The sequence below is a fragment of the Pseudonaja textilis genome, chromosome 3 (assembly GCF_049901715.1).
Source record: "Pseudonaja textilis isolate UNSWEBS1 chromosome 3, rPseTex1.2, whole genome shotgun sequence".
NCBI lineage: Eukaryota > Metazoa > Chordata > Lepidosauria > Squamata > Elapidae > Pseudonaja > Pseudonaja textilis.
The window spans coordinates 103,900,814-103,918,848 of NC_141992.1; the positions used below are offsets into that span (position 1 = coordinate 103,900,814).

General features: G+C 38.2%; 1 protein-coding gene across 4 annotated transcripts; it reads right to left on the minus strand.

Annotated features, from left to right (window-relative positions):
* Positions 1-8,209: 8,209 nt before the first annotated feature.
* On the minus strand, positions 8,210-17,745 carry LOC113438150 (flavin-containing monooxygenase 5-like). 4 transcript variants are annotated; one of them, XR_015743359.1, is made up of 4 exons: positions 16,080-16,481; positions 15,336-15,408; positions 10,641-11,190; positions 8,210-8,435 (listed from the first exon to the last, which is right to left on the minus strand). XR_015743359.1 is itself a non-coding variant. In XM_087932006.1 (4 exons), exons 2-4 carry the CDS (start codon positions 16,363-16,365, stop codon positions 10,845-10,847), a joined length of 705 nt encoding a protein of 234 aa, XP_087788132.1. In that variant the 5' UTR covers positions 16,366-16,432; positions 17,534-17,745; the 3' UTR covers positions 10,247-10,844. The 4 variants fall into 4 exon arrangements, 3 of the variants coding, with proteins under 3 accessions (XP_087788132.1, XP_087788133.1, XP_087788131.1); XM_087932006.1 differs by lacking the exon at positions 8,210-8,435 and adding an exon at positions 17,534-17,745 and having other exon boundaries at positions 10,247-11,190; positions 16,080-16,432; XM_087932007.1 differs by lacking the exon at positions 8,210-8,435 and adding an exon at positions 16,541-16,560 and having other exon boundaries at positions 10,247-11,190; positions 16,080-16,432.
* Positions 17,746-18,035: the final 290 nt, after the last annotated feature.

The following is an 18,035-nucleotide window of genomic DNA, read 5'->3' on the forward strand; positions in this document are numbered from 1 at the left end:
TTCCGGTGTGCTCAAAGTGAAAGCTCCCAAATTGTAAAGTGAAAACTAAAAACTCCTATTTCTAGAATCTCCCCTTTTCTTTCCTTTTACTCTCTTCTTTGTGTATATATTTACTTAAAATAGACTCCTTTCCTTTCTATTAGTTGGTGTTATGTTATCTTGAAATATGCTTGCTTTTCTTCTGTCTTTTTTTCGATAAATATGCAGATCCAGTAAAGAAATATAAGATTGTTAAAATATTGGATTAATTAATCTAGTTAAGTTAATAGCAATAGGGACTGTTATATTTTGAATGGGAATATAGTAGTAAGAACATTAAGTATAAGTTATTTAACAACTTTAGAGCTTTTTAGATTAATATTATAATTTATGGTGTTACTATATTTATGAAGGTAATATATTTTGTAGTTAAGGTTGCTTTATATTTAAGTTTAATCAGAGAAATACATATACATCTTACCAATTAGTTGAGAATATAGTTATTTAATAGATTGATAGATCTTGGTTAATATTAGTAACAGAGTTAAGAATACTGAATGCCAAATTGGAACAATATATTTAGCATTGTACAACAACAAAAACAAATTATAAAGGAAATGACTTCTACAACCACCACAGCACTGAAATCCGGCAGAAAGGTCAACCCTACAATAACAACCAACTTGGCAACAACTTCACCTATGGCACAAAAAACAACAGAGGAAACACTACCAATAGAGAAGCAAACTAGCATTTTGAATGCTAACATCCAAGCAATGTTTCTAACCTTACAGGACTCACTGACAAGACTGCAAGAAACAATGATTAAAAATCACAGTGAAACAAGAGCAGATATTAACGATCTGAAGGAAGAGATGGGGAAACTAAAGGCAGAAATGAAGGCGGACATCTTCAAAGTAGAGGACAAAGTGGGAGTACTGCAGCAGGCCTTGGAGAAAAATGAAGTTATAATAAAAGAGGTAGAGAAAAGAACGGAAAGAACGGAAAGAGAATTAGAAAGAGTGGATGAAGATTTTAAAAACGCGAGCAAAGAAATGGTGGACTCATTGGTCCTCCTAGAGATGGATAAGGCAACAACCTACTTAAGATTTCAAAATGTAGCAGAATCCAAAGAGGAAGACCTGAAATATTTGATGGCAGAGATTCTGGGCGGTCTATTGAAGATGGATAAAGATGACATTCAAAAAGAGTTCGATGAAGTTTACCGGGTCAATACAAACTATGCAAGACGCCACAAATGCTCTAGGGAAGTCCACATATGATTCACCAGAAGATGTGTCCGAGATATGATATATAGAACCTCTAGAGATAAAACAATAACGTACAAAGATAAAGAAATTGTGATCCTTAAACAGATACCGAGGAGAGTAAGGGAACAAAGGCGTGATTACAAGTTTCTGGCAGCCTACCTAAACCAGAAAAGAATTACATTCAAATGGCTTATTCCAGAAGGGATGCTAGTGTTGTGGAAAGAGAGGAAAATCAAAATAGACACTATGGAAAAAGCTCAGGATTTTTACGAACGGATGGTGGGCCCACGGGAGCAAAGTAGTAGGGAGGAATTGGAAACAAATTCTCAAGAAGAACTTGGTGAATACAAAAATAGTACTGGAACTGCAGGGAACCAAGAGAATACTCATTTACAACAAAAGACAGAAGGAACCACACAAACACAAGCGCAAGAAGAGAGAGGAATTGTTACACGTCAAAGAGCGAAACAGAACTGAATAGATGGGAGAAGGAAAAAAACTACTATCAATAAACATAAACGGCTTAAATTCGACAAATAAAAGAAAAAGGATATTAACCAAATTAATCCAACAAAATGCTGATATAATATGCCTACAAGAAACGCATATAAAGAAGGATGAATAATATTTAGAATGCCCGAAATTAGGAAAGTTATTTACCACACCAGCAGATGAGGAGAAAAAGAAGGGAATTGCAGTATATGTGAAAGAAGATCTGAAGTCAGAGCTAATATGGTCGGATTCGGAAGGAAGGACTCTGGGTTTGCAGATTTGGATTAATAACATCTCAATTCTCTTAGTAGTAATTTATGTCCCAAATGGAGATCAAAAGGAGTTTTTTAAACATCTATATAGAAAATTGGTTGAATTGCAAAAGAGAAACATTTGCATTATTTGAGACTTCAACTCTATTGCTGAATTTCAAAAAGACCACAGTGATGGCGGAAAGAATAAAAAGGGGAAGAGAGAGCTCCCTAAGATCTGTAGGGAAATGATGAAAGAACTAAACTTGACAGATATATGGTGAAGATTACACCCTGAAAAAAATAATTTACATTCTATTCAAATCCCCACTAAATATGGACAAGGATAGACATGGCATGGATGAATGGGGAAATAGCAAACGAGACAAAAGAAGTGGAAATTTTGCCTAACAAATGGGTAGATCATAACCCAATTTAGATAATATGGAAGTGCAGGGCAAAACCAAAGAAAAGATGGATGCTAAATACTCACTTAATAAGAGAGAAAGAATACATTAATAAATTAAAGGAGGAATTAAATTTTTTTATAAAAGAAAACGATAATGGAGAAACCACGAAACAAAATATTTGGGACACAATGAAGGCGGTAATAAGAGGTATAACAATCTCTTATAATGCCAAGAGAAACAAGGAAAAATATTCCCATCAAAACGAATTACAACAAAGAATTAAGGAGCTAGAAACCCTCCTACAGAATAGCCCAAAAGATTTAAAATTGCAAAATCAGATAAGATTAGTTAAACACAAATTGAATTTAATGGAACAAGAGAAAATGACCATAAATTTGAATTTGACCAGACAAACCTATTTTGAACATGCCAACAAGCCAGGAAGATGGCTATCTTACAAGTTAAAAAAAAAGAAAGAAAAGAGATTGATATATCAATTAATTGATAGTAAGGGAGACATATATCAAGAAACAGAACGGAAAAAAGAAATCACTCATAAATACTTTGAAGATCTATATAAAAAAGAAGACATTAGTGAGGATAGAATAAGAAATTACTTAGACGAAGTAACGGACAAGGTAATTGAGGAAGAAATGGTAGAATTACTGAATAAAGATATCACTGAAGCGGAATTGAAATCAGCAATAGAGAACCAGAAAAATAACAAAACTCCAGGCCCTGATGGGATTCCAGGGGAGCTGTACAAGGTAATAGTAGAACAAATTGGACCACTTATGGTGGAAGTTTTTAATGATGTTTTATTGGCAGCCAGGATGCCGGACTCGTGGAGGGGGGCGTTGATCTCGCTGATCCCGAAGGAGGATACGGACCCCAGATATATAAATAATTACAGGCCGATTTCACTCTCAAATACTGATTATAAAATATTCACCTCTATTATAGCAAACAGACTAAAGAGAATGTTAAATTTGTATATACACGAAGATCAAAATGGATTTCTCCCAACTAGGCAAATAAAAAACAACTTAAGAATAGTATTAGATGCACTAGAATTTTATGAAGCCCACCCTGAAAAACAAGTAGCACTGATGTTCTTAGACGCAGAGAAGGCTTTCGATAATCTAAATTGGCAATTCTTAATTCAAAAAATTTATAATTTGAATCTGGGCACCAAATTTGAAAATATCATAACAACTATATATGACACACAACAAGCTAATATAATAATAAATGGGGAATGTACTCGCCCAATAAAGATAGAAAAAGAAGTGAGACAGGGCTGCCCACTCTCTCCCTTGCTCTTCATATTAGCATTGGAGACATTATTAATGCGAATCAGGCGGAATTCAGATATAAAGGGATTAACGGTTAAGAAAGAGGAATATAAATTGCAAGCATTTGCGGATGATATGATTTTCTTTATCGAAGAACCAATAGACAGGGGTCTAAATCTGATGAGTGAATTGGAGAAATTTGGAGCAGTAGCAGGGCTTAAAATAAATAGAAAAAAAACCAAATTAATGACTAAAAATCTAACAGAAAAACAGAAAATAGAACTAGAAGAAACAATGCATATACAAGTGACAAAGAAAGTGAAATATTTAGGAATTTGGCTAACACCACACTGTAAGACACTTAAAGAAAACAATTATGATAAATTGATACATCAGGTAAAGAAAGATTTAGAATCATGGGGCAAACTTCAAATTTCACTACTAGGTCAGATCACCACCATTAAAATGAACATTCTCCCCAAATTCTTGTACCTATTCCAAACGATCCCAATTAAATTGTACAAAAAGTTCTTTGAAGAACTCAATAGAATAACCCTAAAATTCATTTGGCAAGGTAAAAAACCCAGAATAAACGTTAAAGCAATGCAGGATATGAAGAGCAGGGGAGGGTTAGCATTCCCAAACTGGGAGTTATACCATATGGCTACCTCATTGGTTTGGCTGAAGGATTGGGTGAACTTATCCAACAAAAGAATATTATTCCTAGAAGGCCATGATTTACAAAGCGGGTGGCATGCCTTTTTATGGGATGTAGGGAAAACCAGTCAAAAATATTTTCATAGACACTTAATCAGAGACGCACTATTAACAATTTGGAAGAAAATACAGAAAAAACATTATACAAAAGTACCAATATGGATTTCAACTATGGAGGCAATGATTCACCCAAACAATTTGGAGATTACCAAAATGATTAAATACAAAGCTCTATTGAACCCACAAGGAAATTTGAAACCGAGGCAGGAACTCCAGGAGCAAGGACAAAAAATTGATCAATGGGTCTACCTCCAGATCCAAAGTAGATACAAACAAGACAAGAAAGAATTTGGAATTAATAATAAACCTCAACAATTTGATAAAGTTTTATTAGGACCAGATAAAAAAAACATAACAAAATTCTATAATTACTTATTAGAAACAGAATTGGAAGAAGAAATCATAAAAGGAAATATGATTGCTTGGAGTAAGAACGTAGGGCGCAGCATCACCTTAGCGGAATGGGAGAAAGTCTGGGGCAGAAATAATAAGATCACCAAATCAGCAGCATATAAGGAAAACCTTTACAAAATGTTTTATAGATGGCACTTTCCCCCTTCGAGATTAGCGAAGATGCACCCTAATACGAGTCCGCATTGCTGGAAGTGCAGGAAAAAAGAAGGAACATTTTTCCATATGTGGTGAACTTGTACAGAAACCCAAAAGTACTGGAAGAAAATCAAAACTTGGTTGGAAGAAATTACCAAAGAGCAGATCGAATACAAACCAGAGTCCTTCCTGCTAGGGATTTTTGATAAACCAATTTCCAAAAAAGCCAAATACATAACAATACACATCCTAACAGCAGCCAGATTAGCTTTTGCTCAATACTGGATACAACATCAAATTCCATCAGATGAAACGATTATTGAAAAAATTTCAAAATGTGCAGAAATGGACAAACTGACTCTGGCACTAAAAAACAAAGATACTTCACTATATTATGTTAGCTGGGAATGTTGGTATAATTGGATTGACCAAAGATAAATTATATTTTATAAGGCATAAGAGAAAAATATTAACCTACAACAATGAGGCAGCGATATAAGCAAAGAACAGGTGTGTGAACATGACACAAATTAAGGTTATGGAAAAAAGACCTTGCAAACTGTAAAAATTAAGAATGCTTTTAACTTTCTTCTTTTCCTTTTTTTCTTCTTTCTCTTCTTGTTCTTTTTCTCTCTATTTCCCTTTCTCTCTCTTCTCTAAATTTTTCTTTTTTTGCTTTCCTTTCCCCCTTTCCTTTCTTCAGTTTATTTGTGTATGTATTGTCGGTTGGTTTTAATTGTAAAATTAATAAACTATATTTAAAAAAAAAGAACTGGGGTCCCCAAACTTGGCAACTTTTAAGATTTCTGGACTTCAACTTCCAGAATTCTTCAGCCAGCAAAGCTGGCTGAGGAATTCTGGGAGTTCAAGTCCACAAGTCTTAAAGTTGCCAAGTTTGGAGACCTCTGACTTAGAATATGTGTGAAATCTATCAGAGAATCTAGGGCAACAAAGGAAACAGGTACATTACATTAAAAATTACCCAGTCTTTTTTTCATGTCTTTGCTCCATTCAGATATAGTTACAACATTTCTCTGTTTACAAATATTTTTTTTTTTTATAAATTTTTATTATTTTTTTAACATAAAAAACACAACAACAAAACATAAAAGTATCAGCTCCCCCATATTTTTGTACACACAGTAAGTCGGTTGGTCCATCGGTTTTGTGCATTCACCTCATAGTCACAATTACAGTTACTTTATATAATACTCTTATCAATACAAATTTATAAATCCTAGTATCGCTATTAAAGAAAAAAAAAAATTTGACTAAACTTTTATTCGGTCATGCCTTTATGAGATAACTATATTTTAAATATTTTATTCTAAAACAAATCTTATAATCATACCAATTCTATCCCAAATATGAAAAAGAAAGAAACAAAGAAAACTATTATATAGATATAGTATCAAAAACCAATAAAGGGAAAGGGAAAATAAAGTCATTATTATTCCTGTGTTGAATAGAAATATCAGAGAAGATAAAACTATAAAAGGAATGAAAATTAAAAAGGAAGAATTTAAACTACAAGCCTTTGCAGATGACCTAGTCTTTATCTCGGAAGACCCTATAGAAACAGCCTCGAAACTGTTGGAAAAGATAGAGGTCTATGGGGAGGTGGCTGGTTTGAAAATAAATAGAGATAAAACAAAGATTTTGTCAAAGAATATGTTGCTGAAACAAAGGGAAGAGTTGGCAGAACTGTTAAAAATTCAAGTTACAAACAAGGTTAAGTATCTGGGGATATATTTGACATCAAGATGTAGTACATTGAAGGAGAATAATTATATTAAACTTAAACAACAGATAGCTCAAGATTTGAAAAAATGGGAGAACTTACAATTGTCATTAATAGGAAGGATTTCAACAATCAAGATGAACATTTTACCCAGAGTCTTATTTTTGTTTCAAACAATACCAATTAGGCTTGGAAAAGAATATTTTGAGGATTTAAATAAAATTGTTTTGAAGTATATATGGCAAGGCAAGAAAGCAAGAATAAAGTTAAAGCTTTTACAGGATGCTAGATTTAGAGGAGGGTTTGGTCTGCCTAATTGGGAGTTGTACTACCAAGCTGCAAACTTGACGTGGGTTAAAGAATGGATAACATTAAGGAAAACCAGATTGTTGACATTAGAAGGTCATGATTTGTTGTTGGGCTGGCATGCTTTTTTATGGTACAAGGGAACTAAAACACAGGGGTATTTTAGAAGACATTATATACGGGAGTCTCTGTGGTTGAATTGGGAGAAGATAAAAAAACAGTGTTATTTGAAAATTCCAGTTTGGTTATCGACGATAGAAGCGTTTTCTTATCCTATAATTTATAAAAAGGAACAAACAGTTAACTATGGGGAATTATTAGATGAAAAGGGTGAACTTAAATCGATGCAAAAATTGGAAGAACAAGGTATACAGATGAATTGGTTTTCATATTTGCAAATACATTCAAAGTACTATGAGGATTCCAAAGCAGAGGGATTTTATGATAAGCAAACTGACTTGGATAAGATTTTGATGGGTACTGATGAAAAGGTGATTAAAAAATTGTATGGTTATTTATTGCAAATTAAACTTGAGGAAGAACAAGTTAAAGAAACTATGATTGCGTGGGGGAGGAATTTTGGATATGGGATTGATTTAGAGAAATGGCAGAAATTATGGTCGCAAAATTATAAAATGACAATGTCTACAGCCTATAAAGAAAACTTGTATAAGATGTTTTACAGGTGGCATTTTCCCCCGACAAGGATAGCAAGAATGTTCAAGAACAAATCCGAAAAATGCTGGAAATGTCATCAGAAACCTGGTTCATACTATCACATGTGGTGGACTTGTGAGGATGCTAGAAAATATTGGACTAAAATCCACATGTGGCTGGAAAAAATGACAAAGAAGCATATAGACTTGAAACCGGAGTTTTTTCTATTGGGAATACTACCAGATACTTATAGTAAAGAGTTGAAATATTTGATTGTAAATGTATTGACTGCTGCTAGGATTGTATTTGCAAAAAATTGGAAAAATGAGAAAATTCCATTGCAAGAAGAAGTTGTAAAGAAAATTTTGGAATGTGCTGAGATGAGTAGATTGACTTTTGAAATTAGAGAGCAAGAAGATAAACAATTTTATTTAGTTTGGGATCTTTTCTATCAATGGTTGAATGATGAAATATTAAAATATCTGTTTACAAATATTTTATTGCAGGGAAAGTGACATTTCTAGGCAAGTTCCAAGTAATACAGGTTATACTTAGGCAGATTACTTTGCTTTACATTTAAGAAAATGCATTCTCATCTAGCAAAACTGACTTACATGAATAGAAGGATAGCAGAAATATATGAAACAGACGGAGCTTTATTATCATTGACCAATAAAAGTACACTCAATAAAATGAATAACACAAAACTGTCCTCTTAGGAATGTAAGTCACCTAACAGTTAGTTGGGTTGGAAAATATATAAACCAGGATAGACATTTTAAGACAGTCTCTTTAAGACAGTGGTCGGGGAACAGGGGTAAATTACCCCAAATGGGGTAAAAGTGAAAATCTGGGGGTAATGAGGAGGTTGCGCTGGCCAATGGCGGAACTATCGGCATAGCAGCAGTTATTACGGTCCATTATAGCACGGACGGCCAGTGTCAGTGTGTGTCAGTGTCACCGCATCCTCCTTCTCTGCTCTGCTCCCCCCCCCCCGCGCTCTCAGTGGACTGCTCCAGCGTTTACGTGTATGGCGCAAGCGCTGTAGAGAGAGCGGGTACTGGGGGGTCATCTGGCTACTGACTACTCTAACCAGACGGAGCGCGTGCCGGAGAGGGAAGGGTGGGGGCAGGGGGCGAAGGCGGTCGGTCTGAAGCTTTCCGGGACAAGCCTAACTTGAAGGCGAGGGGTGGCGGAGTGCGCACGTGCCAGCGCAGCTGTGGGCGAGGGCGCTGGAAGGCCGCCCGCTGCCGTTAACCCAAACGACTGCTGCCGCGCTCGGCTCTCTTATGGGAGCATCTCAGTTTACACGCCGTTTTTAAAGAGCCGAAGTCTAAACCGCGCGCCCCGACTGACGTAGCCCCAGCGCTGCCTGCCGCGAGCTCGCAGCTCCTGCCGCTGCACGCCAGAGGTCGCGTTTGCTTCAGCCAGCCAAAACTCGCGAGCTGGACTGAAACCGGGAGGGCGCGGGGGAGACGGGGAGGACAGGGGAGGGCTTCTGGCGCTGTCGCGGTTCGTGTCTCTGGAGCCTGCGAAAACAAGTCGGGGGCGCTGAGAGGCCGAGCGAGCAGGTTCCCTCCCTCCCTCTTCCCTCCCTGGCAGCTTTTTGTGCCAAACGGGAAAAGGTCGGTTTGGCTGGCAGCAGCTCAAGTGTCCGAGGCGATGGCCATTTGCGCAATTAAGGCGGCTGAGATAAAAGGTTGTTTTCTTCCCGCTCCCCACCCATCTCTGGAGCCACCTGGAGTCGTTTGCCTTACTCGGATTGCCAATTTTCCGCGCTCTCTCTGCAGACGCGTCTATAAAAGTTGGAAGGTGGCGCGAGGTCAGCAGGTGCAGCCACAGAGAGTGCAGTACAGAAGAAGCCTGCTCTGCCATCCAAAGAGATTCGCATTACAGAAGCCCCTCGAGCTGCATGTTAGGAGACGATTCCTAATGCTAAGTTTCCTCCCCTGAACGATCAATTAGCCAGAGAAGCGGTGGGATCCCCTTTACTGGCTGGGTTCAAGCACAGGCTGGAGGCAGTCACTTGCATTCCTTTGCATTCCTGACAGAACATAAAAGTTGACTTCTGTGGCCTAAATCGCTTTTTTTTTTTTACTGTCAATATTTTTATGAAACTTTCTGAATTGCTGAGCTGAAGTGTTTTGACATGGAAGTTTGTTGTGCCTATTGCCAATTTGAAGACAGTCTCTACTGCCTTTGTTTTGAATAGAAATTGGCAATAGCCACAACAAATTTATTTATTTATTTGATTTGTCAATTGCTTACAAGATAATAGGTATAAGTATAAACATAATTATGAATACATGAAATGGATACATATAAGAAAATAAAAGGAAACAATAGGACAGGGAAGGTAGGCGTTGGTGCACTTTCAAAGTAATTTTAAATACAGTATTTGAATTCAAAATGTTATTGGATGTATGATTTCCTTACTTTCAAATCAAGGGGGTAACGTCTGCGTTTATAAATTTTTTGGGGGGTAAGAGGTAAAAAAGTTCCCTGACCCCTGCTTTAAGAGAATGCTAAAACTGTAATTGGATATGGTTCCTCAAATGGCCATAAGATGGAGCCAGAAACCTGGGTTGTTCAGTTCCTGTTCTGTTGCTCTGGTTCCTATTGACTATTGATTGTTTACTGATCATAGTTCATCTTGGATTTGATGTAAGTCTGTTACTGAACTGTTTTTGATACTGGACTTTGTTATTTGGATTATTCCTGGACTAAAAACTGACTGTTTTAACTAGGAAAGACTTGGACTGCTTGTTTGGACTTTGCTTAAATGTTTATTGGAAGTAAAAACCTACATTTTACTATATAGTGTATCTGTGTGCTAGTTGTGTGTTATTCTTCACTACACTCACTACATTTCCCTGGTCACACTCATTCTCCTAACGGGGAATTACCTCAACATGTCCCCTAACAAGAAACATTAACAATCATTTGTGGGTGAAACTTACACATAATATAGTAAAACGTTGCTACTTTTAGAGAAATAAAGTCTGTTTATATGTGCAGACTTAATTGGTAAATTATTAAAGGCACAAAGATGAAATTGTAATGCCAAAATCTATGTAGGTTGGGATTGGCATTAGGAGAATAGGACTTCTGTGGACTTAAAAATAAGCCCAAATTGCAGCAAACAGGAGAAGAAGGCCAACTAACTTAAACCAAAGGGGCACTAAGGCATTGTTGTCTGATTCAGTAACTAGCCTGGTTTGCAAGGGTTTCAAGATCCGTTCATGCTGCATCAGGATAGCTTTCCTGGCTCCCTCCCATTTTCCTGGTCCTTGCAAGCGATACTGATACGGAGTACATGCCCCAAAGAAAAGCTCCTGGGCCAGCTTAGGATCTGTGATAAACCGGGACCATATGCTGGGCTTGACCCCAATCAGAGAAGCCAGTTCATCCATATAGTCTATGAAGTCCACTTGGATGGTGTGGCGTTGACTTTTCACATATCTAAAAAAGACAAGCAGGAGAAATGATTAACAAAGCAGTCCAACTCTATAATGCCTGGATGGCTTATAGTAAAAACAATAACAACATACAATTTATAAAACTCAAACAGCAAAAGAAAGAACAACCAATGAAGAAGAGTATAGCATAGAAAACCCAAGGTCTGGAGAAAACAGATTTTCAAGGCTCTTTTAAACATGGGAGTGGGGCCAAGTGTTTCTTAGTGCAGATGTTCCAGAGGACAGGGACTGCAAGGATGAAGATACCTAGAAGATGCCTAGCCTCAGAGAAAGGTTTAAACTGGATAAAAAATGGATTTGACTTTGTTAAAAATGAATTGGAAATTTCATTATGTGGCAACGATGAATATATTATTACTAAAATCAATAAAATGTTATTGAACTTAAATTTGGAAAATGAATATTGTATGATTCACTGAGCAAGGAACTTTGGATACAATGTGATACTTGAACAATGGGAAAATATGTGAAGAGTTTAAAATTCACATTAAATTGTTCTTTAATCTAAAAGAACAAATTTATAAGATGACGTATTGTTGGTATTTAACACAGGTACGTTATCTAAGATGTATACACATATGATTCATATTTTAATACAAAAAAATGTGAAAACGCAGATGAAAATGAAACCAGAAATTTTCCTTTTGTGTTTAATGGAAAAAGAAGGAGAGAAAAAATTGGAACTTTGTTATTATATATGTTGACAGCAGCAAGGCTATTGTATGCACAAAGATGGAAGGACGCTTCGATTCCTTCTATGGATGAATGGTAGCAGAAGTTGATGGAGTTGGCTGAAATGGCAAAACTGACCACTTTGATTAAAGAAAAGAATATAAGTACTTTTGTTTCCACATGGAGACTGCTTCTGAACTTTGTGCTTGATGTGGAGAAGAATGAAACTCTGACTTTGGGTTTTATTAATTAGACTGATAGATTTTTATAGAAATGGCTTGCTCATATTGTTATGAAAAAGCAAAAAGCTGTGATTTGATGTTAATGCCTTATTTTACTGTAACAGAGAGAGAGTCAGAGGTCAATGGTTCTTTTTCTTATCTTTTCTAACTTTTCTTTCCCCTCTCCTGCCCACCGCTTTTCTATTTCCTTTGTATTTTATATTTTATAATACTTTATAATCAGTGGTAGGATTTAAAATTTACTACCACCGGTTCTGTGGGCGTGGCTAGTGGTCATGTGACTTGGTGGGCGTAGCCAACTCAATGTCACTCATGGCATGGTGGGGTGGCACCTTGCTGTGAGTGATGTCGAGTTGGCCACGTCCACTCAGTCACATGACCGATGCTGCAGAGACAGGGTAATTCCCTACGTACCTCCCCGCCCCCTGCTTGGGCTGACAAAATAAAAGCCAATCCGAAGATTGCGATTGCTTGCCGAGTCTGCCTGCCGAATGGGTTTTGTTTTGGGTGGTGTTGGTTTGGTTTTTTTGATCAGAAGCCCCTCAGAGATGCACTATTTTCGTACGGACCAATTTCTGCACCGTCAAATCTTACTGTACTTCATTGTTGCAACATTGCTTGTTGCTACTGCAGGCACTGTGGCGTCATTGGGCTACCCAAGTAAAGAACCGCACCAGCTCATCGAAGTACCTTAAAGAGACAGACTGCGGCAGCTGTCTTCGTACTGCGAAGGGAGGCAGAAAAGTTCGGCAAGTCTTCTCCTCCTTCTCGGGCATACACACAGAGCGTGCACCCATTTCATGGTGCAAGAGGGACTCGTCCATGTGCCGTCTCCTCACAGAAGATCCTGGCGCCATGAGATGTGTGCACGCTCTGTGTGTATGCTCAAGAAGGAAGAAAAGACTTGCTGAACTTTTCTGCCTCCCTTCCCAGTGGAGATGCTCGGAAGGCAGCTCCTGCGGCCTGCCTGTTCCTTTATGGTCCCTCTCTCCCTCCTGCATCGAAGTACCTTAAAGGTCCTGCTGCCTGCGAAGGGAGGCAGAAACGTTCAGCCAATACTTTTCCTCCTTCTCGGGCATACACACGGAGCGTGCGCACATCTCATGGCACCGGAGGGACTCACTCCGCGCCCTCTCCTCGCAGAAGATATTCTCTGTATGTATGCCTGAGAAAGAGGAGAAGACTTGGCTGAACTTTTTGCTTCCCTTTCTTCTGACACACACTGGCAAGGGAGGTGGGCAATGTTGCATGAGGCAAGTATCCTCCTAGCCAGCATAGTCATGTGGCTTCCCGGCCAGAGGGAAAAACGCCCTCCCCGTTCTTTCAGCCAGCAGAGCCATGTGGCTTCTCAGACAGCATTCAGAGGCAAGCGGGAAGATCTGGGAAACATGGGAAGTTCCTGGAAATGCCGGGAACAGTGGGAAGGGGCAGGAAGTGCTGGGAAGCATCGGAAGCAGCACGAGGCTGAGTACAGTGGGGCGGGGCAGCTAGCTAGCCACACTGCGAGCACCGCACGTGATGAAGACGTGACACTGGCAGCAAAGGCAAGCCAATCAAGCCCGGAGATGGGGGTGGGTGGGCGCAGCGGCCTAGGCGGGACTGGGAGTCAGCACTCAACTGGGGCTTGTGGCAGCAGAAACAGGTAGGACATGCCAGGAGTCGACTCGACCAGGGCTTGCACAATAACTCAAGCAAGATGAGGAGTGACTGGGTGGGGTGGGTTGAGCAGGCAGGCGGGGCGAGCGGGGGGGAGGCGAGCGGGTAGGCAGGCAGGGCAGGCAGCAAGCGGGCGGGGCCGAGCGGCGACGAGGTGACCAGGCAGGTGGGGCCAGAGCAAGCCAGAGGTGGTGTTTGCCGGTCCTAGGAATTTTTGCTACCAGTTCACCCGAACGGTCCAAACTAGCTGAATACCACCTCTATAACTCAATAAAGCGGCTATGCTCCTGTGACAGAGCTGAGGTTGAAACTGTGGAGCATGTCCACAAATTGCCCTATGTATAACGCAGGCAGATCTAAGTTACTGTCTCTCCTTGAAATAGACCCTTCTAGACGCAATGTTAGTAATTAAGAACAAATTACTAACATTGCGTCTAGAAGGGTCTATGTTGTCTAGGGGATGGCTCCTCATACATCACTTCTCAGGTTTCCAAATTTTTTTAAGAGCTGTAACCATCAGAGGAGAATGCTGTAATTCCCCTTAGTCAAGTTTTGGTGACCAATTTTTCGTGATTAATTTTCCCATGTTCTTCTTTTGTTGTTTTGGTCTGTGACCGCAAATAAAGAATTGTTGTTGTTATAGAGCTCAATAAAAATATTAATGGGGACTATGGAAAAAAATCAAGACCTCCACAAAAATAAGCCCAAGTGTTTATTTTCAAACCAAAAAGAAAATAAGACCGGGTCTTATTTTTAGGGAAACATGGTAGTATCGACCTTGTTAACGCTCAAGATTTGTTTTTTCACTATGTATTCAAAATTGACCATGATTAATATATATATACTCTGTGTGTGTGTGTGTGTGTATGTACTGTTTTGAGAGCAAGCAACAGTTTCATTTTTAATGTGTGCCAATGTGTTGACAGGAAAAAGTGACAATAAAGGTTATCTTATATTAACCCAAATGCATTGAAAAAAGGCTTTCATCTTCGTTTTTTGTGCATTTCTGTAGAGGTGCAGTCAGTGATTTCTTACATGTAATGTAACTCTACCTCCTCCTTTGTTAGGTCTGTTTCTTTTAAACAATTTATATCCCAACAATACATTCCAATCATGGGCTTCATCCCATCAAGTTCTGGTAATGGAAACAATATTGTACTGCCCTCATGTACTAGGACTTAAAGTTCACCCTGTTTGATTCTCGTACTTTGGGCCTTAGTGCATAAACATCTGAGTTCTCAGAGCTCCATTATGAAAAGAATGGACATGGGGAAAAATGCTGGATTTCATCTAGGAAAAAATCTGTCACAGAGCCTCAATGGCTCAGTGAATATCAACTGACTGTTCTGAAATATAGTAAAGATTTAGTTTCTGCCTCTTATGGATGTCTCTTAAGAGGCTTTAGTGTCGGGAAGCCTGACAGTGTCACCTGCTTAGAAAAGTCTGCAAATATGTTATAGGACAGAAGATCACCTATCCAATCAACATGTTTACCAATTATTATGCTTAAAGTAAGTATTAGAAGACTGATACACATTTCAACAGTTGAAACACATACCTTTTTGCCATGGAAAATTTCTTAACAGTAATATCAGATATCATCTCATTTGTTGATGGCAGCTCAGCAAGTCCTAAAAAAGTGGGTCAAAAATTAAGAGACAATACTTTCATGGATCTAAAGGAAGGAAGGTTTCTAAAGACAGGGAAATGAAAACAAAGAATTTCTGAAAACACTTTTATTCAGCTAAATTAAAACATCCTATGCAGAATGGATGGAATCATCTTTTCCTCTATGATATTCTATTCGTAATTAAGATTGGCTGATCAAATAGGAAGATTTCTGAAGATAGTCCATATAAGGAAGTTTCTCCAATGGCAGCTCTCATTAGATAAATAGTTTAATGCCAGAAAATAAATGCCCAGTACCATCAAAATATCATTTCTAGCTTGGTTTGTAATTTTCATTCTGAAAGTATAGCTGGTTTCAATTGATGTGTTGTTCAGACTGTTATGATAATTCAGCTGGCATTCATTTGGCATGTTGTGTAAACTCAAGCAATTGGATTATTTCAGTACACTTCAGTTAACCATGATAAATATAGTGAACCCAGTGCCCAAGATTAGTACATTGATAATCCAGACCAGGGGTCTTCAAACTTGACAGTTTTAAGGCTTGTGGACTTCAACTCCCAGAATTCCTCCTCCAGTCATGTTAGCTCAGGAATGCTGGAAGTTGAAGTCCACAAGTCTTAAACTTGCCAAGTTTGAAGAACCTCGATCCAGACAAACTGAAAGACCTTACCCTTAAAGACACGTGTAGCCCAGCGAGCTTGTAGTTCTGCAATGGGCATGATGGCCCCCAGTGGCTGCACAAGACCAATGATTGCTAGTGTGGGTTTCTCCAGTTGAGGTGAGAAGACAAACTTATATAAGGAGATATTATTTTCAACAACTCTCATAACGTTCCCAAGGAAAGGAAATGAGAAACTGTATCCTGTAGCAAAAATAACACAATCGATATCCTCTTCCTTGGAACCATCTTCAAAGATGGCAGCAGTATCAGTAAACTCTGTGATGTTTGATTTCATGACAATTTTCCCTGAAATAATGCAATTTGGGAGGTCATCATTGACAGTTGGATGCTGGCTGCTAAATCTGTAAGAGAAAAAACAAAATGTTGATAGTGATACACAAAGGAGCTAACACAGTATCAATAGAAACTCTTCCAAAAACAAAACTAGAAAGCGTGATCAGAAAAAGTACAATTAGCTAACTTATCACAGCACAATTTAGCAGAACTATTACAGGGGGACCCTATATTGTTCATAGGACAAGTCTGCCTATATAGGGTTTACTCATGGTTTGTTATTGGGTTAGCTGAATATTCCACTGACCTCTGGTATCTCATTCTTTTAACTATTAACTTATCTGGGACAATATATTCCGTTACTGCGGAATAATTTATTTTGCCATTTTATTTAAGAGGAGAGAGCAAAAGAAGAAAAAGCTGCAAGGGGACATACAAGGGTTCACAGACTAAAATAAAATATAAAGATCATAAAAGGGCAAGGTACTGCTAGAATATTTAGGACTTTGATGCGATGATTGGAGACTGGATGAGATCTCACCCACTATATGAGTGTGCAGCCACTCAATAAATTGAATTGCTAGCACTGTTTTCAGAATAATCTGGGAGAGATTATATGCCACTTTACATGCTACCCTGGCTGATTATCAAAAGATTCTGTGCCATTAATAAAATTTTCATATTGTCATTAAGATGGGATATCATGGCACCATGGTGAGGAGAGTTTGAAATGCTTTAATTGATTTATTGATTTTGGGATGAGTCATGTAGGATTACTGTCTAAGATAGGTGGCTATTTAAATAAATACTTTAAACATCCATTTGTATAAAGTCATAGTCCTGGAATCAGTGAGCACTAAAATGAACACGTTATTAAAACAATCTCTTTAAAGCTTCCAGGACTGGTACTCTGAAAAGCAGCATCCAATTTTTCAATCAGGAAACAAGATTTAAAATTATTACTAGATATTTTAGTAGCTGTGAATTAAATTCTAGATAAGGAAAATGCTATGTTTTGGCTTCAAGGACCACACAGATTACTTACTGATGTCTTGAGAGCTGGAGGGACACTCCCTCAGTCATATATTATCCATCCTCCCCACTCCAACCTATCTAAGATTTCTATTTCTTCAGTAACATTATTTTTAATTGCTGGCTTTCCACTGCACCTTGACAGCAGGAAGCGAATAATTCTGAGGTGCACAAAAAGGGAATTGGTTTCATCTTGGTGCTTCAGATAATTGCAAGGGATGAGAAAGCTGTATTTGAAGTTCTACTTCAGACTTTGGATTCACAAAAGATGGTTTTTTATCAGATATTTTATCCAACATTAGGATCCAGTTATTTCAGGGCAAACAAGAGTTCAGGGCTCCTAGACTCTCAGAGGTTTGCAGTCCAGTCCAGAATTGTAGGTAGCTGAGGGTCTGATGATGGATTAGACAAACTGATAGTAGTACTTGTCAGCCCTACAAGGTACACCAGACCAAAAATTTTTTTCCATGTAGCCTAAATCTACTTTTATAAAAATATTTCCCCTCCTCTCTCTTTTACATTTTTTTCCTTCCATTCAATCATGTCTACTCCATGGAGACTGCCTGAGCAAGGCCCTGCATTTTTCTTCGCAAGATTTTTTTTTTCAAAAATGGTTTGGCATCACCTCCTTCTTCTGCA

What these genes read in the sequence shown, in the direction of transcription:
- LOC113438150 (XM_087932006.1), bottom strand. Translation starts at nt 16,365, where the DNA reads ATGAAATCAAACATCACAGAGTTTACTGATACTGCTGCCATCTTTGAA. An exon ending in GGCTACACGTGTCTTTAAGG is followed by an intron (nt 15,409 to 16,079) that starts GTAAGGTCTTTC and finishes CCACTTTTTTAG; the next exon opens with GACTTGCTGAGCTGCCATCA. An exon ending in AAATTTTCCATGGCAAAAAG is followed by an intron (nt 11,191 to 15,335) that starts GTATGTGTTTCA and finishes TGTCTTTTTTAG; the next exon opens with ATATGTGAAAAGTCAACGCC.